General features: G+C 28.4%; 2 protein-coding genes across 5 annotated transcripts in view; one reads left to right on the top strand and one right to left on the bottom strand.

The window, feature by feature from the left end:
- Positions 1 to 9: 9 nt before the first annotated feature.
- Positions 10 to 23628, top strand: part of LOC119604792 (LHFPL tetraspan subfamily member 2a protein) — a 48884-nt gene continuing 25265 nt past the window's right edge. The window contains exon 1 of one of the 2 annotated variants that reach the window (XM_037957638.1): positions 10 to 104. Coding sequence is in view for 1 of the 2 variants with exons in the window: in XM_037957643.1 (XP_037813571.1) it covers positions 86 to 104 (19 nt within the window). In the remaining variant the exon portion in view is untranslated. The remainder of the gene's footprint in view (positions 105 to 23628) is intronic. The other variant, XM_037957643.1, reaches the window with a different exon arrangement.
- Positions 5741 to 19783, bottom strand: LOC119604795 (troponin C-akin-1 protein). 3 transcript variants are annotated; one of them, XM_037957649.1, is made up of 3 exons: positions 19764 to 19783; positions 6606 to 6925; positions 5741 to 6520 (listed from the first exon to the last, which is right to left on the bottom strand). In XM_037957649.1, exons 2-3 carry the CDS (start codon positions 6689 to 6691, stop codon positions 6349 to 6351), a joined length of 258 nt encoding a protein of 85 aa, XP_037813577.1. In that variant the 5' UTR covers positions 6692 to 6925; positions 19764 to 19783; the 3' UTR covers positions 5741 to 6348. The 3 variants fall into 3 exon arrangements, with proteins under 3 accessions (XP_037813577.1, XP_037813575.1, XP_037813574.1); XM_037957647.1 differs by lacking the exon at positions 19764 to 19783 and adding an exon at positions 19076 to 19236; XM_037957646.1 differs by lacking the exon at positions 19764 to 19783 and adding an exon at positions 13854 to 14113.

Genomic DNA, 23628 nt, shown 5'->3' with positions numbered 1-23628 from the left:
TGTAGTTTGTTTGGTTTATTTTCATACATTTTTTGGCGCTTAAGTTATAGAGAAAAACAAAAGTGGATTATTAATTTTTCGTAAAATGGAAAATACTTCAAAAGGTGTGTAAATATTGATTTTTATAAAAAACATAAAATTTGTTTATACTACATATCGTTCGTTCAACTGTGTAGTCTTTTTTATGTGATTTTGGTAATTGTGTTTATGTTCCATGGAGTAGGTACTACCCTGCAAAAATTTAGACTACTCCGCAAACGCGTGAAAGAGTACTCTTCAAAGGACTGGTCCAAAAATAATCCAAATATATGGGAAAATCATACTCCATTTAACATTGTGATGTCATAGGGGAGGACCACGTAATTCATCAATACAGGCGAGTATTTTTTGGATTACCTAAAAGGATTATGTACTCCAATAATTTCTGCAGGGTACTTAATTTATCAGGACGTATTCACTAAAGTACATAAAACATAAAATTCATCTGTTAAACTATTTCTTGCACAGGATATAAGAAACCAGCAGCTAACTTCCCAGTCTCCTGGTACAATTCCATTAGGGTCTCTTTAATTCCTTATACTTAGTTCAATTTTATGCATAAATAAGGATATGAATCTGAAGTGGTTCTCTTTGCATTCGTTCTAGAACGAACTAGAAGTTGTTTTTAGTACATGTTCTAAAATTTTTCCTGGGTTTACATATTTTACAGAAAAATATGTACATAGGTATGTCCATTTTTATGTATTTGTTTTGTTAAAATATAAACAAACCAAATTTAATGATCTTAAGAATGAAATTTGTTAAAGTAAGATGAATAATTTGTCCATGTCCATTTTTATGCATTTGTTTTTTTAAAATATAAACAAACCATATTTAAAGATCTTAAGAATGAAATTTGTTAAAGTTGTTGAATAAATTGTTTCTGATTAAAATGAGAAAATTATTAAAATGAGAAAATTACGTATTTAATTCACATGTGAACATTTCTGAACATTTTCGAGTAATTTTGTTGAAAACCAATTCCAGTTCTCTAAGTATTTTGAAAATAATAACAATATTCCTTTAATTAAAGATTTTTACGTTAAAAGATATATCTTTTTTTAAAAATCTTGTACATATAACAATACTACCCAGCAAAAAAAGACGTGCAAAAAAAGTAGTAAATGCATGGGTTGAACTGATAATGAACTGGTTCATATTTAGGGGAAACATGCATGATTTTAACATTAGCGTGTCATTGGCATGCATGGGTTCGTATTTGCAAAAATAGTTCGTCATTTAAATGAGTTCTTATAACCAATGAATATTCGATGATTCTCAAGCGAATTTTCATTGGTGCACTATATTTATTTAAAAATGCATTAATGGTATTTCGATTTAATTATCAATATTTAAATAATTTTTTTGAGTGATATTGACAAAAATAGAATAAGATAAAACATAACTAACTGATTTTGATTGGATTTAAATTCATGCAGAGGAAAAATACCCATTGTGTTTTAAAATCCGTTAAGCAGTCTTGGTTTTTTCCTTCTCTTATTAATGGACTTAATATTACTAATTTTAACAAAAATCTAAAAAAAAATTAATGTCATTTTTAATCTTTATTGTATGAAATGCACGTTTTCGTTAAATCTCCTAAGAGAATACCAAATTACAGTAAAATATTACAATTCCTATAGCGGAGTTACATGAGTGAATTTGGGTGCATTTTTCATGCCTTCACTGATGACAAATTTATTAGAATTTAGGCATGTATTTAAAACGCATTAAATAGAATACTTACTAAAGAAATCATGAAAAAATCCCTTCTTCTTTAACAACTTCAAAATTTTTTTGCTGGGTAAAGTTTCGAATGGGGACATTGTATAGGTAATAGGGTAATAGGGTAGAAAGCTTTTGGTTTCTATAAAACTTTTTTGTGTCGAATTTCATGAATATACATCATACATACTTACATTTTTATGCCAGTTATAAGCAAGAATACATTTTTTTAATGTTTATCTTCTATGGACGGTAGGGTAATTTCATCACTATACAAGTATTTTTAAGACTGTTATGAGTGTTAAAGAAGTTTTCTGTGGTGGATCTCATATGGAGCCAGTTATAAGCAAGAATGTATTTTTTTAATGTTTATCTTCTATGGACGATAGGGTAATTTCATCACTATACAAGTATTTTTAAGACTGTTATGAGTGTTAAAGAAGTTTTCTGTGGTGGATCTCATATGGAGCTAGGATCAAATTTTGATAATTTCCGATAATTTTTGTTTTTGTATTTCTTAATCGTTCCGATAGAATCTCACAAAATTTCAGAGTCCTACGTGACTTCTGTGATTTATTGCCTCAAAAACTGGTCATTCCGCCTATAGTACTATCGATAGTATTCGTTGCTTTTGGGAGTATTAATTACATTTGGTAAAAACATGTAATGCAGGAATCATTTTTTGTTACACTGCGTTTTGTGAATAATGTCATACATTGATTTGCTGAATTATTTTATATTGGAAACACGAGGCTCGCTTTTTGCGATTGTATACAAAATGAAAAATTAACCAATTAAACGGTTCTCTGATACATCCCAGCAAAAAATAATTGATGTCATACTTTACAAACTACATCTTAATCACATCTTAAAATGCGATTACATATTTTTCACTTTTATAAACCAAATATTTCCTTACAAATGAAACCCCAGTTAAAAGTGAGGAAAGAGATGTGGAAAAGTCATTACAAATAACATATTTGAAGTACATCAAGATTTGGTGAAAGAGTAGTGAAATTTACATAAGCGTGTCATTAAGAGAATGTGTTTTATTTTTGGCATCCAAATATCGGATTTTTACTGCTTCTAAAAATAAGATCAGATGTAGTTCAAAGCTGCCAAAAATGAACAACATCCCTCCAATGACACGCTAATGTAAAATTCATAGGTTTTACATCCGAATTTGAAGCACTTCGGGTTACTAGTTGTGATGAAAATTCTACATCTTTTTCCACACTTTTTTTGCTGGGATGCATATGAGTATTTCTAAATTTTTTGTTATCGCTACATTCGTTTCAACAATTATTTTATAATTTATGTATATCGTCACCTGAAATGCAAAAGGGCGTAACAACACTTTAAAAATGTTTACAGGAGAGCCAAAAAACTAAATAAAATGAAAGCTATTTTTGTTATAAAAACGACATTTTCTTACAAGTACTCAGCAAAAAAAGTCTGGAAAAAGATGTAGAATTTTCATCACAACTAGTAACCCGAAGTGCTTCAAATTCAGGTGAAAAACCTATGAATTTTACATTAGCGTGTCATTGGAGGGATGTTATTCATTTTTGACAACTTTGAACTACATCTAATCTTATCTTTAGAAGCTGTAAAAATCCGATATTTGTATGTCAAAAATAAACCACATTCTTTCAATGAAACGCTTATGTACATTTCATTGGTTTTTCATCAAAATTTGAAGTACTTCGAATATGTTGTTTGTAGTGACTTTTCTACATCTCTTTTCTCATTTTTAACTGTGTTTTAATTTGTAAGTATATGTTTGGTTTATAAACGCGAAAAGTATGCAATCGCATTTTTAGATGTGATTAAGATGTCGTTTGTAAAGTATGACATCAATTATTTTTTGCTGGGTATTGTATCCCAACATCGATAAACACGTTTGAATATAACTGTACCTCCAGACATTGTCTGTTATGTTGCTTTTTAGAACTTTCTTGTAGAAAAAATAATTTGTTACGCCCTTTTGAATTCCTCTACAATAAAGTTGGTATTTTATTTATTTATTCAAGTAATACAAAGCCTTCATATTACCTAGCAATAAAAACCTAAGCTTAAAGAAACTTAAATTTTTGACAATAGGATTCTAAAAACAACAACATGTATTTTGATGCGGACCGTTTTCAATCAAAAAGACGATTTTAAATTTTTTGGTTGTAACGCCTTTTTGCATTTCAGGTTACGATATCACACTTCAATTTATATTATTCTGTCACAATTTATACTATTTAAAGTATTGTTATGGAGTAGAATGTAAGCCGTATTTGGCCCTAAGGGCTTGGTTTTGAATTTTTAAAAATTAAATAAATAAATAAATAAAATTGTCGAAAGTTATAAAAACTCAAAATAAAACCAATTTTTATTTTTGGTAATAAGCTTTACTTGTAGCTCTTAATTGGTGCTAAGTTTAAAATAGAATTACCTTTTACATTTACAGCTGTGATCAACTAATTGGAAATGTTCTATTTATATTTAAGCTTGACGTAATTTATATGAAATTGTGAAAATATTACGTTAGATTTTCCATTCCAAACTCTTGTATTATATTGCTGTTGTTGTAATAAAATGGAAAGCATTTTGTTGTGAAACATTTCTTATCTCTTTTAAATTTGGCAAAAATCGCCCAAAGTTAAATCAAAGAAATTGCGGAATTGGAAACGACCATTTTTTATTAAAAATGTTTTAAGTCTTATTTTGGTAAAAAAAAATGATTGTGGTAAATATTATTTTTATTTAATGTCTAATTTAACATTATTATCATCCAGGCTATATATGAACTTCATAAAGCTTGTAAATCGGAAAAGCATACAGAACAGCTTAATTGTTCCAAAAATATTTTTAATCATTTATAGCATATTACGAAATATGACACGGAGAAACCTTTTTCAAATAAAATTCAAAGAATTTGTAATGTCTCTTGCAAATGCAACATCGTGTTAAAGATAACTTATGTTATCAGAACTTCAGATCTTATCATAATTAGATGGAATTATTTACATTGGAGCTTTGAAATGGAGATAATTGGCCTTAAACCTTAATATACAAAGTATAATAAATGGTAAAAGGTGTGGTAGAAGTTAGAATGAGATATGGCCAATTCTTTCAACTTTAGTTGGAAAAAGTTTTTTATGCAATTCTCTCCCATGATGCCCCGATTCCACCAAACATCGCGAAATATTTGTCTTAGATAGCGTTATATACAATTTATCTCAAATTTACCGTTGGATGTCCGTGGATGATTCCTTTAGGTCAGTTTTATAGATTCGTCTTATCATCCGGTTGAAGTGGGTTGATGTTTTTCTGGGAATTTTTTGAGACGGAACGTTAGTATCAGTGTCATATTTTTTACATGTCCTATAAAGGATTAAAAATATATTTTTTTGTAATTTAAAGTAGTTTTTTGAAATCAATTTTATAAGAACAACATATCGTCACCTGAAACGCAAACGGCCCTAACTAACCAAAAATTAAAAATCGATTTTATTGTTGATTATAATGTATTGCCTCAAAACATATGTCCTCACAAAAAATTGGGCTCCTCCGACCAAAATTAGCGATTTCATTGACAAAAAAACAAAAGGCCCTATCTACAAAAACATTTAAATATTAAAGGTAAAAAGTCCAATTTATCCATATTTATATACGCCATTGTCAACTATCATAACTAATAGGTTTCACTATTAAACAATTTGTTTATTCACTACAAATAAATCGCGTTGATAGAAACAAACTTTTCAATTTCAATAGTTTTTTGCTTCTCCTGTAAAATTTTAAAAATGTTAGATAGGGCCGTTTGCGTTTTAGGTGACGATATACTTTTTTGTAAAGCTGTATACATATGTATGTATTCCTTAAAAGTACTGTAAATGGAGGGAAAGTTAGGGAAACGTATTGATACAATTGTACATTCTTTTTCTAAACTAACAATGTACATATGTATTAGACAAGCTTCATATGCATATAAAAATACATTGCGCTTTATTTATCGCACAAAATTTAAAAAATACATGTAAATTATACTTAAAATACTATATTTAAAAACTATTAAACTATGTAGATTTGTGCATACATTCATGTATAAATATATTTTTTACTATGAGTTTATTTTCATTTTGGAATATCATACATTCTCAGCAGGTTTTTGCATTACCGATCATAAATTTCATTTATTACATGATTTTGCTCATTGCTCATTGACAAAATTCTCTAAGAAAAAGGTTTGATTGAATTTAAAATAAGGCTTTGAACGCACAGAAATGCTATGAGCCATTAAAATATATATACGTACGTACATATATACATATGTATATGTAAAAAATGTATACTTGGAGAATAAAGTATACAGGCCAATTATGAACAATATTTTCCTGGGATTTTATTTTTTTTTGCATGCTTTATGTATTGGAGAGGGAACAAATTCCCCGGGAGTTTGTTATTCAGAATAGGCCTGATAATTGATTGTAAAATTTTCTAAAAAATGTATGACATTACAAAATCAAAATTCTATTATACACGTGATATTGTGTCTGTATTGTCGATCATATCACAAGTAGCCATAAAAGTTTAAGCGCTAGAGGCAGTGTATGAAAGGTCCTCATTAGGAGGATGCTTGTGATGACGCTTGTTACGCATTACATAAGGATGGGCAGGGCTGTTTTCATAACTGGATAAAAATGGTAGACTCAAGAGTTTTTCAGGATATTTTTGGAGCAAATATACCCAGCATGGAACGGTGCTAAAATAAAAAATTATATTAATAATAAATTATGTTAATATCATATTTAAAAAATATTTATATGCAAATGTGTATGTATATTTACCCTTCTCCAACTCCTATATTCATATCACGCATTTCTCTTACATAAATATCTTCACAATCTTCCAAGTTGTCCAAACTTTTAAGCATCTTGTCGTCCACTTCATAAATTTCGCCAGTAACGTAATAGCCCAGACCAGGCTTGTTCAGCAAGAAAGGAATATTGTAGCGAGTTGCTATCACTAATGGTAATTTTTCGGTGGTAGTTGCACGACACCAAAACTTGGCAAAACCGTTTCCATCATTGGCCAAAATGGAATGGCTAGGTTGGCCATACTTTAGACCTCCATAAACAAACAGTTTATGCAAGGCAGAAGTTGCTTTCTGAAAATTATTAAAAAAATCAGATTTTTGATTGAAAATGGTCCACTACATCGAAATACATGATGTTGAAAATTTTTAGAACTTTATTGTAAAAACATTAATTTCAAAAGGGCATAACAACAAATTAGTTTTTTCCACAAGTCAGAATGTCCTAAAAAGCAACACAATAGATAATTCCATATACTCAAACATGTTTATTGATGTTAGCATATAATTTTTGGAAAAAATCTCTTTTTTTATTTTTAAAAACGAAACCTAAAGGGCCAAGTGACTACACAAACGGCTTGATTAGATATTAATACCTAATATTTTCTATAAATTTGTAATTCCAACTTTTGAAATTGTATGTCCTTCAAACTTTAAAGTTTTTTACAGGGGCATAAGAGCTGATTATGAAAAACTGAGTACACATAGTTAATACTACAGGTTCACAGTTTCCTATACACATAGATTTTTTCATGTGTGAAAATTACTGTTGTACGGTCTTATACGGAAAATTCAAGAATTCCATTTAAAGATTTCTCCATAATTATACCCTACACCACTTTAGTGGGGAGGGTATATTGGATTTGTGCTGATGTTTGTAGCGCACAATAATATTGGTCCTATACCCACCTTAAAGTATACCAATCGGCTTAGAATCATTTTCTGAGTCGATTTAGCTATGTACGTCCGTCTGTCCGTCCGTCCGTCCATGTAAACCTTGTAATCAAACTACAGGTCGCAATTTTGAAGATAATTCAATGAAATTTGGCACATGATCTTCTATTGGCCCAGGGACGAAGACTATTGAAAATGGTTAATATCGGTCCATTATTTCACCTAGCCCCCATACAACTGAGCCCCCGAATAGGGCTTGTAAACCTTGTAATCAAACTACAGGTCGCAATTTTGAAGATAATTCAATGAAATTTGGCACATGATCTTCTATGGTACCGGAGACAAAGCCTATTGAAAATGGTTAACATCGGTCCATTTTCTCATCTAGCCCCCATACAACTGAACCCCCGAATAGGGCTTGTAAACTTTTAATCAAACTACAGGTTGCAATTTTGAAGATAATTCAATGAAATTTGGCACATGATCTTCTATTGTCCCAGAGACGAAGCCTATTGAAAATGGTTAACATCGGTCCATTTTCTCATCTAGCCCCCATACAACTGAGCCCTCGAATAGGGCATGTAAACCTTTTAATCAAACTACAGGTCGCATTTTTGAAGATAATTCAATGAAATTTGGCAGATGATCTTCTATGGTACCGGAGACGAAGCTTATTGAAAATGGTTAACATCGGTCCATTATTTCACCTAGACCTCATACAACTGAAAACGAATCTCGACAAAAAGCTGCAAAACCAAGTGCTACCAATTCAAAAATAAAAATACAAATATTAATGTGTTTATGTCAAACAATAAAAAAATATTTTAAAATAAAATTTAAATCAAAGAAAATTACCAAATAAAAAAACCTTTTCAAGAAATTGTAAATAATTTCAAGATTTAGCAGATTTCTTCTGTGGAGTGATGCCAAGTCAGGTAATGTTCGTTTTGTTGCTAACTTTAAGCGTTAACACTCATTGATAGCAACAAAACACAACTTTAATAGAAAATACAATTGCTGGAAATTACTTATTTTATGATTTATAGTTTTATCAAAGAAACCTTTAGAATTAATTACTCAAAATCGTAATCAGAATTTTTGTCAAGATTTTATTTTCCATACAATTATATAAAACAAAAGAAAATGTATCACAAATTGAATGTTAATTTCAAAACACTTATACCTACATACATATATTGACGTTGGTCTTAATATGTCGATATTAATATGAAAATTACGTTGATTTTTGAAATAGGGGCTTTAATGGGGGTGGATCAGTTATAGACAGACAGAAAGAGTGATTAATAAATTTTAGGTCCATTAATGGACTTATACTCATGAAATTCGATAAAAACTTCTTTATATCCAATTTCATTGTAATATAAGGAGCCTTTTATTGCGACTATTTATGATAGCTTAAACTGTATTTCGGGAGGCCACTTGTATGGAGGCTACGTGGAATTGTGCAGTATAGCGAAATTGATGTGGACCAACACCAAAAAGGTGTGGTTATATAAATTTTATTCTGAATGGAAAAAATCAATCGAATCGAAAAAACAAATCAAATACAAATACATCGTCCAAAATCAATTACAGCTGGAGGGTTAACATGAGTACAATTACTATTACTGGTTTTACCTTCCATTGAAATTATTTTACGTCTTAGTAATTATGTATGTAGGTATATTTAAATTTGAAAACTAAGGCCCGTAATATCAATCCCCGATAAACCGGTAGATATTCTGCCGGTTAAAATAATTTTTGCTTGAAAACTGTCAATATACGATATACAATAAAAAATAACAAGACATTAAGGCCATTGTTACAACTTGTCTTTAATGTTCGTAATAATAAAAGGTAACTTTATTTAATTAAAGTAAGGAATAAGGTTAACTATTAATATTTTCATTATTATAACATAAATTTTTAGTATACAAAAAACGTAGCATACTTTTAGCCCTTAGTAATCTTTTTCATATGAAAAATGAAATTGAATTTGTTTTTTTCATATTTTTTCTAAAGCTTAGAAAATTGGTATAAGAGTATAAAACGATTTTCTATTTTTTTTTTTTTTTTGATAAAAAAAACCGACAGTAGTAAAAAGAAAAATCCCAATTTTCCACCGGTTGATTACCCTATAAGTGCCGATTTAAGACATTTGTTTTTCACCCATTTAGTGGTTTGTGATATTTATCTTTCAAAAATATGTATGTATGCATACATTCATATACACAAACTGTCAAACACAAAAATCCACCCGTTTATCAGAATACTCATTGTTGTGAGACCGGTATATGTATATTTTAAAAATAAATAAGTGTTGTAGTATTTTAGAGCAAGAAGTTTCACTAAGTTTGTGTTTGCTTTCAGTTGTTGTTGTTACCATTTCTGTTATTTATAACTGATAAACTGCGCAACAAATTTGGAAATAAAATTATATACACATGTATATCGATACATACATACATATGTATCTAGATTAGGGTAGCCCGGTTTGTATGAAGGAAAAATAAGTTATCAATGTTCCCAACTGGGAATGGCGTCAATATTTGGTAAGATAATCAAAGAATAAAAAATACATTTTTCAAGGTTTTCATATTTTTTCATATATTTTCCAAAGGAATGATATGAAATTTTGGTATCATAAGAAAGGCCCTTGGTGGTCGCATTTTAAGACATAAATTTTATATGATTCGTTTAAATTAATACATTTATAAATTAAAATTTACCGAACTGGGATTTTCAAAATTATGTTATGGGTAGACATCATAGAATGTTTCAAACAGATCGGATTTGAAAAATAAAATTTGATATATAAAGTCGATATAAAGAGGTTTTTCATCTAAACTTAAACTAAATTTTTACTAATCAAATATACACGTGTGAAAACTTAAGTTTTACGTTTAGACTTTTTCAAATTATACAGAACTATGTGAATGTCATTAATATGACACATTTTTGTTAGTACTCAGTTCAAAAAACCTGAATTTTGTATTATACCAGTCCTGTAGTAATGAAGAACCTCAAAAAGCACCTTTTTAGCCTTTGATTTAGTTCACCAAATATTGAAGTTAGGACAATAATTTTTAGAAATGGTATCTTAGAATGAGCCAAGTTTTTTTTTTCGCTGGAACATCAGCAACTTTCATTCTGGGGCCACCGTAATGCATATAAATATGTATGTGGATATGTATGTTTATTAATTATGTACGGTATATCACAATAGTATGTTGCATATGCCATTTGTGCAAAAAATTCTTGAAAATATATGTATGTAGTTTAATAACTCATAATATCATTTCCTTTTAAGTTAATACAGGTGGAGTATACAAAAATTAATGAAAAGTATAGAAATTACAAAAATGTATTTTTGTTTTCTGTAAAATCTACATCAAAGATGTCTGCTTGTTTGCTGAATATTTTGCTATCAAAAACCTAAAAAATTATTAAATTTTTATTCAGATCCTAAAATATATATTCAAAGTTAAGTGAGAAGACATACTTTTTTTCTATACTGTATGAGTATTGAAATAATAAAACCTGTTAATTTTTTGACTTTATAATAAATATTTGTGTTACATATAATTTCCATATATTGCAAAAAAAAAACTATGTTCTAGAACTTGCAATATTTAAACGTTTTATAAACACACATAAAGTTAATTTAAATGTCTATATATGGGCATTTCCACCGAAAAGTAAATTTTTTGTCACATCACGTCACGCACATTAATTGACAATATCTTAAGACCATTCCTTTTGATTGGCTCTTACTTTATCCTATGTATAAACTATTAGAGCTCTACATAAAAATATAAATAATTTAAATATAGGTATATAAATATTTTCCCTAGATATAGTCAGTTAATGGTGCGTGCGTGATGTGACAAAAGTAGACTTTTCGGTGGAAATGCCCATATGCATGTACAATGTATGTATGTAGTATGTGTGTATATTGTGTATTGATTTGAGTAGTAAAATGGAAAAATATTTTTATCTGCATAATATTTGTGTTATAACATTTGTTTTCTTAAGTTATTTTTTATTATTTTAAAACCAAAATATAATAAGACAAGCAAAGCTTAACTCAAATATTTGACGAAATGACGTGACCAATATAAAACTGATACATATCGCTCACTTACTCCAAGATACCAAATTTCAAATCTAAAACAGATAAATCTATAGATTAATATGTAAAAAACTCAGCTTAACACCAAAAATAAGATGAGTTAATCGACTCAAAAAATTATTTTAAGCCAACTAAAGTGGTGTAGGGTGTAAATATACAATACGAACGTCCTATAATAAGCAAAATTCTTGTTTGCCAAAAAAGCTATAATGAAATTGCGTAATAACATATTGTTAAAAGTTTTTTAACAAATATTTGTTTAACTCACAACTATGTATGTATCGTCACCTGAAATGCAAAAGGGCGTAATAACACTTTTCAAAATTTTACAGGAGAGACAAAAAACTAAATAAAATTAAAACTATTGTTGTTATAAAAATGTATCTTTCTTCCATGTATTATATCATATCATCAAACTCGTTTTTCTTCTTTTTTTGTGTAGATATTTTTATTTTCATCACTTGTACATGCAAAAAGTTACCAAACTATGCAACACTTTGAAGAAATCAATAAAAGTAAAATTCTTTAAGTACATACTTGTAAAAAGTATAGGAACAGAAAAAATGTATTAATTTTCACAAATTTATTTTTAATGAATTTTACACCGATACAGTATAAAATTTTCATAAACTAAATATGGGGTTTACCAATGTTTGGAGTTAAAATATTTAGATTTTATGGGCCGCTTTTACAATTCATCCTAAGAAACTTAAGTTTTGAAAAAAAAGGAAAAATTGAAAATTCTATATTATTCTTGGTAGAGAATTTAATTTTAGTTTAGTTTAGTTTATTCATTCTTATACAGAATCCTAGCCAAAGGCCATAATCGGATCCAATAACACTACTTAATTAGACAACATTCAATTTTAATAAAATAACAATAATAATAAAAGTAAATAAATAAAGAATATAAATTAAAGTTAAAAAAATGTAAAAAAAAATAATTATAATAATAATATAGGACATTTTAGCATATAATGAGATGAGCTGAATGAAGTATATGTAAATTTTATATTTAATGGTGTATATAAATAAAATCTAACAAGCAGTCTTTTTTAAAGCAAAAAAAAAAATACTAAATTTAAAGTTAATACAAATAGAAATCAACAAGCATATGGACAAGGTATCATAATTTTAAAAGATAGAACCAGTTTTCTAGTTTTTAATAAATTTGTACTAAAGATTATTTAAAGAAAATCTACAACCACGCATACTTATTTATTAAAATAAAAACTAAATCTAAAATTTGTTTGATTTTAATGTTTCTTTCAAACAAATATGTAATTTATTTGACAGAAAATATTTAAGTTTTACCCCCATTTTCTCAACGTCTGATTATGTTTTATCCTAACGATAAATTAACAGTTTATATACAAAAATTATTTTAACCGGCAGTATATCTACCTGTTAAACGATAACCGGAGGTTGAGATATTGTCTTTTACAATTTTTTAGTGTACAGGAAAAATTTCATGTAAATTCTTATTAAAACCTGAAACCAGCTATTGTTATATAACAACAAATCATTTACAAACTGATAATAGGTATTTATATTGTATATATATAAAATTAAACGAAACCATATTCATTTTCTTTTTACTTTAGTTTTTTTTACCTGTATATAGATATCGTACTAATGGGACTAATTTGTGGATTGCATTATTCCAAATAATTTAATTTAAATAAAGTGTGTGTATACGTACATATGTATTTACTTACACGTATGTACATATGTATATACAACGTCACACGTTTTATGTGGTCTTACGTCTCAGAATAGGTTTAATATTATACAAGTTATTGTTTTATTTTTTATTAAACGCAATGTAATTGTAACGTAATTATTATCTTCAGACACATATTAAAAATATAAATTCTAAATTATGGGACCTTTAACAAGTGGATTATGCAACTTTAAAACATGGAAAATCTGATAAAAAAATTATATTCTTTTACAAAGTAAATTCGTATTGACAGAAATAGCAAACTGTTTGCAGTCTACGTTTTATAAAACAGTTTAGTATTTTGCTCGTGTACCTCAGGCAATCAATTTTCATACTTATAACTCCGACTTAGGTTTTATTTAAATTTTTTTATTTGTTTAATTGCCTATTGAAAAAGGTCCCGTGAAATAGCCGTTTAGCTTTTATTTTAACTAAATAACGCATTACATTCATTTGTGTTATGCAGAACTCACCCTTAGGTTACACATTTCACGCAGCCTTTAAAGAAAAATAAATGTACTTATAAAATGTTCAACTTCTTTTAAACTTGTTTAATATTTAACGCTTTTGATACACTTCGATAAAGACCGAACACACTCTTGGAGAGTAAAATCTCAACTGAATTCAAATTCTGCTGTGTGGGGTGTGAATAGCTCTTTGTGTACATACAGCTTGATTACAATTAGGACGACAAACGTCATGTCGCGAAAGTGTTGGAAAATCCAACATTAACCTAAAAGAATGTAATAAAAACAATATTTTTATATTAATTATAACTTTTAAAAATAAATGCATAAAACCCGATTTAATAAATATGTGATATGCCATGAAAATATGTTGATTATAAAATTATATATAATTTTATTATTTAAAAATTATGGATTCCTTAGTGTAAGAAATGAAAACAAAAAAGATACAACTGCAGAATTCGCAGATTTTCGTATATATGTACATATTTATATGTACTTTAATAATAAATTTCACAAGAAATATTTAAATTTAAAGAGCGAAAAAATACAATTCACTCACGAAACGAGCACAATTGAATTTAGTGTTTATAAAAAACAGACTTTTGGAAAACCCGGTTCTTCGGTTAGCCGAAAATTGATCATTTGTAGAAAAACGGTTTATCGGTTAACCGAGTATAAAAAACCGGTTAAGTCAGTTAACCGAAATGTTTCGAAATCTTCAAAATAGATATGTACATCAATATATCATAAGAAAACATACAATTTTGTACTAATAATTAACATTTTTTGAAACCGGCTAACCGAGACTGGTTAACCCGGGTAACCGGTTTATAAACTCTAAAATTTATGACCGGTTAACCGATAGGTTAAATAAAAAACCGGTTAACCGAGACTCCAAAACCGGTAAACCGAAGCCGGTTTATAAACTCTGAATTTAATGAAAAATGCATTTTTATCGCACAAGCATGCGCACACACACACTGACATCCTTTTTTGTAAAATTTTTGTTTTTTACGACCTCACGCTTGCACACACATGCACATTTTTTCATAAATTTTCACCACCATAAAACCGGCTATGGCGCACACATTTTTTGTATGTGAGTTTTATTCAAACTCTATTCATTTTGATATCTCTTGTGAGAGAAATAAAAAAAAAACAAAATGCATAGATATTGCTCATGAAGTGAACATAAAAAATTAAAAATTCAAATAAAAATAGTTCTCATGAGTTTAAAAATAAATCTCGTGAAAGTGATTTGTATAACGAGAGAAATAAATAAAATAGCATTCACGAGTGAACAAAATACCTACTTTACAAACACTTTAGTTTTTTGTCACCTATGATACCGTGTAATTTTAATAGATATTTTCGAAAACAAGGTTCCGAATGGAGCAACAGAAGTTCAAAAATTATCAGTTTTTCTGTGTTCCGGGAATTCAAGTTATATAAAAGCGGATGTTATTTCTTTCGAATAAAACCGGTTAAATGCCATTTAAAAATGCCATTTTTCCGATAATCCCGAAAACCGGGTTTTTAGTGGAAACTCTATGTTATTATATGTTAAAAAAAACAAAATTATATTTCATTTTAAAATTTTGGCATTTTTTTGTTCGTGGGGAGCTTTCATAGCTTGGACAAAAAAAAATAAATACATTTTAATTATATTTGTATTTTTAAGTTTTTAATCGGATTTTTTGAAAAGGTTTGTGATTTTTATTGAATTCCCTTTTAGTTATTATAAATGGGAAAATATTTAATAGATGAGTTGAGGCAAACTTTGTACTACCGAAAAGAGGAGAACAATGTTGACGCTAAGTGATAAGGAAAAAGTTTTCGTTTTATTACCGGAACCTTGGATCGTTCCTTATCTTTTGTACAAAATGCGCTTAAGAGACAACCATCAGCTGAACACCGTGGAAAACCAAAGAAAACATCTCCAACAACGGATAATCGTATAATTCCTACGGATAATCGTATAATTCATCTCTTCATGAGCCATTTCTGGTAGAATGGCCAGAATTCATTTGCTTCGGCAAAAAAAAAAAAAAATAAAGAAACGGCTAATTTTCGCCAGAATTCACTCAAATTGGTAACGACCAAAAGGTGAAAAATATGGCGTAATATCGTATGGGCCGACGACACTAAAATTTATTTGTTAGGAAATGGCTTGGCTAGGAATGTACAATGCCCCAAAGGTAAAAAAGCTGTTTTTAGTGGAACGGTATTGGTCCTATTCATCGGATTTCCGACACCATGACAGGATTTCAATACATGGACATCCTAGAAAATATTATGTTGCAATCTGCTGAAAAAATATGCTTCTCAGGTGGGTTTTCCACCAGGATAATGATCCTAAGCACACCTCAAAGTTGTGTCAGGATTGGTTTAAGGATAACGAAGTTTTCTAACTGGACTGGTCAAGTCAGTCACCTGACCTCAACCCAATAGAAAACCTTTAGGAAGAGTTAAAAAGAAGAGCAGCTAATGCAAGTTTTCAAAATAATAACCAATTACGGGATTTTATCCAGAAAATGTGGTACGAAATACCAGTGGAAACCTACGTAAACTGATCACCAGTATGCCAAAAAGGGTGGACAAAGTTATTTAAATTAATAGTAGTTACACTGCATACTAGCAAACAAAAGTTATAATGAACAAAAAAATTTTAAATATTGAATTAGATTTACTTTTCTGGTACCTTTGCTGAATGTCCATACTTATTTTTTTGTCCACCCTTTTAAAACATTTTTAAGAAGACTGAAGACTGTGGCCTCCGGTAGGTTAGTGGTTAGTGTTCTAGTCTGGTAGACCGGAGGTGGTGGGTTCGATTCCCACCTGAGGCACTGGTTAAGGAGCGCACAACAGGCCCGATAGAGGCCTAAGTGTATTTCTTCGGATTTGATGTATATTCATCCTCCTTTCAAACTAACTAACTAACTAAGAAGACTGAAAGCTGTTTAGGATTTTAATTTATTTTTCTTTCGTATTTTTATTTTAAATCTTCTAAAACAATTAATTAGGTTCACTTTTTAATTTATCTTCAACAAATATTTTATTATAAGCTGTTAAACCGAACTGGTGTATTTATTTTTTTGTCCAGATGTGTATGTTAATAATTCAGACATCTTAACTAAATAATGTATTTTTCAAATTGTTTTCAAATTAAAAAGTATAAATTATATAGTAAAATAATAAACACGATAATTTAAAAAAACGTTTAATAAAAAATATTGTGAAATTTATAAAATTTTCAAAGCATTGATTTTATTAAACTTAGAAAATTTTCTTTAAAAAAAATAAATTATTTTACCAAAAATTTTGGTCCAAAATATAATCAGAAAATATTTCTGTAGCAAGGAAACGAAAAAAGTAAAAAAGTATAAATTATATAGTAAAATAATAAACACGATAATTTAAAAAAACGTTTAATAAAAAATATTGTGAAATTTATAAAATTTTCAAAGCATTGATTTTATTAAACTTAGAAAATTTTCTTTCTAAAAATAAATTATTTTACCAAAAATTTTGGTCCAAAATATAATCAGAAAATATTTCTGTAGCAAGGAAACGAAAAACGTTAAATATATAAGAAATAATCGGAGGTATGAATTAAAAATACGCAAATACGAATTATGAGTTGTAAGCATTATTAATTAGAGCTTGTGAAAATATAAGAAAAAAAATAAAAAAAAAAACGCGAAGTTCTTTATAAATAAAGCAAAAAATTTACGCTTAAGAAGCGTAGCATGTAACTTGATGCGTAGGATGCAAAGAAGGTATGAAAATGACGAAATGCTTTGCCGCCGTAGTTTTTTTGTGCATTTTTACACCGTTAAATATTTTTTAATTTTTTGGCAATTAAATTTTGATTATTTTAACACGGTGATGTCATTGGAGGCAAGTATTTCCACGCTCGCTTACAAATAGGGAATTAAAGAAGTACTTGCAATTTATCTTACAAAGAAGTTTTTTAGCAAGTTGTTTTATTTTTTAATAATAAAAAGAGCCAATAATACAAAAAAGAGCGAATAATACAAATATTTGCAAAGAACTGACCTATTATGTTTACCGCAAGCGTGGAACCGATCCGTAGGCATATAACAATTATACACAAAATATTTTTCTTTTAGATTTCATAGACTAACTTTGATTATTGCTCAAAAAATTGTATTTGAATGAGCAAATTTCCCCATACACAGTACAAGCATGCTGGCACAATCACCAAAATATTAAATTAATTTTGATATCACACAATCAGATGGCACATCGCACCACAACCCCATACACCTTCAATCGGCTTGCACAATTACTTGATTGTTCCAGCATCCTGGTGTTGTGTGTGGGCCCCATTAGGTACCGAATCCTTTAGATACCAACTGACAAGCCAGTACCGAATTCTTTAGATACCCACTGACAAGCCCTTTGGCAAAAAATTTCAAATTTCGTTAGCTTACGTAACAAGTCCTCTTTTTGAAATTTTATAGGACAATCAAAAAACTTCATAACTTCCTTTATTTCATATTTTTAAAATCTTTAAACCCAGTTGTCTTCTAAGATTTCTCAAAAATTATATAGTAAAGAATTGCGGGCATCGGGCTTTATTTGATCCTAGCCCCCATATAAGCTCCCCTTCAGAAAATTATTTTAACGCTCATAAATGCATTAATCATATCAGTAAAGCTTCGAAATTCTACATAGACAAAACTTTAATGAATGACCATATATGACCATAGCTCCCATATAAAGTACCCTTAAAAAAAATTACTCTAGCGCTTATAACTGATTTATGGGACCCAAAAACTATTTACTATATTTTATGAGAATAGGGCAAGTTTGACCCTACGCCCATCTATTTTATATAGTATAGCGACGGAATTCAACTTTAACAAGTTTTAAAGGGACCAAAATTTCTTTACTAACTACTATGAGATTCAGTCCATAATTGACGCAATTCTCTATATCATTTATTTTATTTTAAAAAGTATTCCATGATTCCTTACTCAATCGAAGATTTTACTACCTACAACTATTTTCTAGACGTTGATGTACAAAATGTTTGATATTTCTTTTTAGATGACTAATTAATGTCTTTATAATAGCAAATTGAAAGGACTTAGCACTTTTTCTTTGTAGCACGTTTGCATACCACAGCAAAAATACACGTTTAAAGTAAAAATAAGGTAATTTCTTGATTGTAACATGTGTATTTCAATATATACTACCATTCTGCATTAAAATCTTAATTTCTTTAAAAAACGGACTTGTTACGTTTGCGTACTAAGCTAACGATTTGTTATCAAAGGTAATGCAAACGATTTAAAACACACACGTTTTTTTTTTCAATTATTTTAATATATTTTCTTTTTCAAAATCTTTTTAATTGCCACAAACCAAAAAAAAAATAATTTTGAATTATTTGACATTTCATTTTTTGTTTTTCTAGTTTCAAATTGAAGGTGCAGAGTAGCATTTTTTAGTAGTAAAGAAATTTATGAAAATCAAAAAAATTAAAGCGACATGGCCACACATCAAATTTGTTGACTCAAACGGTAAGTTCTTTTATTGTATTAGTAAAAAAACTCACACCGCATATATACATGTGAGTTTTTTTTCACTAACCCAATTAAAAAACTTTGTGTCAACAAATTTGATGTGTGACCATGTCGCTTGAAGAATTTTACATTTTTTACCTAATAGGTAAAATTTTAGAGCAAAAGAAAAAATAAAATATATTAAAAAATTGATGAGTAAGTGAGATGATCTGTACGTCGTACAGATCATCTCACAGTGTACGTGTACGATTGTTTTCATCGCTCGTTTGAAAAAAAAAAAACAGCAAAAAATGTAAACATTGAAGAAATTGTATGTAAAGAAGAATTGCAAAAAAATTAAGATTAAAGGGAAAACAACCTTTTTTTATTAAATATTTGCTTAGATTCTAAATAAAAGTGTATTGGATTTGTTTTTTAATAATTCCTTAATGATTTTTTCATTATAAAACACTTTTCAATACACTATCAACACCACAAACAACTTTTTTGACTTTGCATGTACAGTAAAACCTGTTTATAACTTTTCAACACATGTTTTTTTTTGTTCGATATAGATAAAAAATTTACAAAAAAAAAAAAAAAAAAAATTAAAAAACAAAAACTTAAAAATTTAAAATTTAATTTCAAAATCCATTTCATATTAAAAAGATTTATTTGTAAAATTCATAAAGGATATAAAAAGTGTTTATTTTTATTGAAAGTGTCAAATTTCTATTAATCAGTGACAATTTTCAGAAAAGATATCGTTTGGCACAGCAAAATGTGAACATTTTCCCACCATAGGAAAATTATAATCCACCATAGAACCTTTGATATCATTTAGCAAACACTCATAGAAATGAATAATTGTATGAAATTTTATTCATGGGACTAATTCGTTTTAACCAAGAATTCTTTATAAAATATGTTTTTGTATCAAAATGGTTATCAAAATTCCGGTAATTAAGATGAGTTCATAAAAAGTAAGAAATAGTTATAAAGGGTTTTGACTGTAATGCAATTTGTTTTTTACATTTGAAAGAAATTAAGTATAAGGTGAAAAGAGATGAAAATATATCTTTATATATTTGTCCCTCTTTTAAATCTCCCGTGGTTCATTATACATTTTATTTTGTTGATTCGTAAATTTTTTTTGTTTGTCTCCGCCATATTGCTAAAATCAGCTGATTTCAGTCTATGATAGTCTATGGCACCAAGGTTCATTTAACAAGGTGGTCTCGTCCCTACAACAAATACAACAAACAAAAAACAACATGCATTTTGTTTTTGTAAACTGTCAAAATAAAATAAAAATATGAATTTTGTGGAAATGTTAAATTTTTTATTAATAATATTAAAATACCAACGTTAATAATTGTGGAAAGTGAAATCGTACTATTCGCAAGCCAAATAATAAAACAAACGAGCTTTTTGTCCAAATTTTGTGTTCAGACAGAATATAGCCATAATTAATTTAAAACGTCTGCCGAAACGAAAGATTTTATGTTTTGGGCAGGAGAAAAGGACAACAAATATATCTAGTTATTAAAAATATAAATAATAGCGCTAATTAAATAAGAATTTCCATAATTTAAATAAAAGTGCAATTTCTGAAATTTTTATTCAATGTAAACAAACAGAAATTTTGACAATTTGGCACGAAACCACAGGGTATACAGAGGTGTCACGAGCAAAAAACTATTTCCCTCTCTTTCGCACAAAACGAATTCAATAATTTTTTTTAGCTGTATTTTATATACCTCTTCTCACCAAACAATTTCAAAATCAAACAAAAGCTGATTTTAGAATTTTTTAAATGTCAAAAGTGACAGCTCTGTATACTTTGTGACGAAACTGTGTGCGGACGAGATAACCTTGTTTGCAGGGTTGGCAAAATTGGTACAATTTTACTTTTATTTGTACAATTCAATCCTCAATAGTACAATGGTACACCAATGACCCATTTTGTACAATTTGAAATTCATTTTCTTACTGAAATAATAATCTAAAATTGTACTTCTGACATAAAGTTCAAAGGTAGGAAGTCCTACGATAAATTCTGAAGAGGAAAAATATAGTTCTTGTTTATATTCTCTCATATTGTTTAGAAACCTGAAAGAAATTACAACCAGACAAGCAGAGTAATAATTTTCCACAATTATTTGTTATTTATTTAGGACTTATTTTATCCGATTTTAAATAATTTTAAGGGACTTTTAAGTGCTATTTTGAATAGACTTTTAAAGTACATTTTACTATACTTTGGCGTAGTCTAATGAATTTTCTATGATCTGGTCTATAAATTAGTCTAGGGACTAGTCTATGAAGTAGCCTTTGCGTTGTTTACCGACTATCCTATTATCTAGAGTATAGTCTATAGGCTATTCTATTATCTAGTTTATAGACATCTCTATGTATTTGCCTTTGGACTAATAATAACATTATAATCTATAGACCAGTATATTGTCTAGTCTATAGAGTAGTCTAGTCTAATGACTAATCTAGCCCATAGATACAGTTGAACTGTTAATTTTGAGAGTACTTGATATTGATATATAATTTCCAAAAAAAAAAAAAAAAAAATGATTTGGTACAAATTGAATCAAAAAAGTACAATTGTTATTGCTGTTTTGTACAATTTGAAAATTCTATTTGCCAACCCTGCTTGTTTGGTACAAAAGTTGGAAAATATTTAACTTTGGCGTACGAATGAAGAGAAAATGAGAACAAAAACCATTGTTTGTCTTTTTTGTTGTGTTTAATTTTGATTTGTGTGTGTGTGAAAAACACCATTTTTAAATTAACTATTTTTTATATTAAACCCTTCAAACATTTAAAAGAGAAAACTATTGCGCATCACCCCAGACGCCACGTCAGAAACACTTCTGGACGATTGTCAAACGAGAACGCACATTTTACAAAAACAAAATACATTGATTTCGAATTTTCGTCTTCTAGAAATATACTTTTAAGTTACTTCCGGATGATAGTTAGAAGAGTGCATCCATTTTGCTTAAACAAAAAACCATGCCTGTTGAATTTTTTTCATCTGGAAGTATACGTTTTAGTGACTTCTGTATGAGAGTTGGGTGAGAACACACATTTTACAATAACAAAATACATTGTTTCCTAATTTGTATCTTCTTGATTTGTATGTTTATGTCACTTCTGGAAGACAGTTTGAAGAGTGTTCACATTAATGTTGTATTTTATTCATCTGGAAGTGTGGATTGTAGTCACTTCTGTACAATTGTCAGACGAGAGCACACATTTTACAAAAACAAAATACATTGATTTCTAGTTTTCGCCGTCTGGAAGTATACTTTTAGGTTACTTCCTGATGATAGTAAGAAGAGTACAAAAACAAAAAAATATAAATACTCCATTTTTTAGCGTGAAAAAAAAATAAAAATAAATAATGCAGAAATTTCAGTGATGTTTTGTGTTTTGTTCAGTCATGTTCAGTTTTAATTATTCATCGTAAAACTTAAATGAGTTATTGAATTTAATGTTCATAGAAAAATAGTGTAATTAAAATATTGTGAATCTTAAGTAATAAAAAACAATATGACAGTGTTGTGTTAAAAATCAACTGTTAATAAACATTTAAGAAGGTTTTCTTAATTGGCGAAGTGTATTAAATATATACCAAAAAGTATAAGGAAGGATTATATAAATAAAATTAAAAAGTAAGTTGTCATTTTAAAATACCATTTTAGGAATATGTTAACAACTCTAAACGGCTTCCATTTCCATTATTTTTAAAAAAGTCTAATATGTTTAATTAAAAATGTTTAGGAGGTATAAGCATTTAAAGACTTTTTCAAGTTGCACATTTCGGCTTTCATTTGATGAACATTGCATTTTTAACATATTTAGATTTATTTGAGTTAAATCTTAACTTTCAATATTTTTAAAACTATTTGCGCGTTTAGGTCTGGAATCATTATATTGAAATTAATACTACTGTTTTATACATAAATTATTTTTTGACTTGGGTCATTCGACACGTAATTGCCCATATAAGATATTTAATATTGAAATCAGATAGTTTTAAACCCACCTTTTTTAAATAAATACAATTTTATTAATTTTCATATAGCTTTGGATTTAAAATAGTATTGCAATATTAGTGTCAAAAGCAATATCCCGTTTAGGGTCGTTAAGGTGTTTCTATCGTTGGTGACTGTAAATAATTTAAAAAATAATCCATGACTTCGTAATTTCAGATCTTTATAGACGGT

Source organism: Lucilia sericata, unplaced genomic scaffold (assembly GCF_015586225.1).
Source record: "Lucilia sericata isolate MDLA Ls3-8-SP2 unplaced genomic scaffold, ASM1558622v1 Contig000433F_arrow, whole genome shotgun sequence".
Lineage (NCBI taxonomy): Eukaryota > Metazoa > Arthropoda > Insecta > Diptera > Calliphoridae > Lucilia > Lucilia sericata.
Note: the sequence above shows the minus strand (reverse complement) of the source record. Positions and strands in the feature narration are given on the sequence as shown.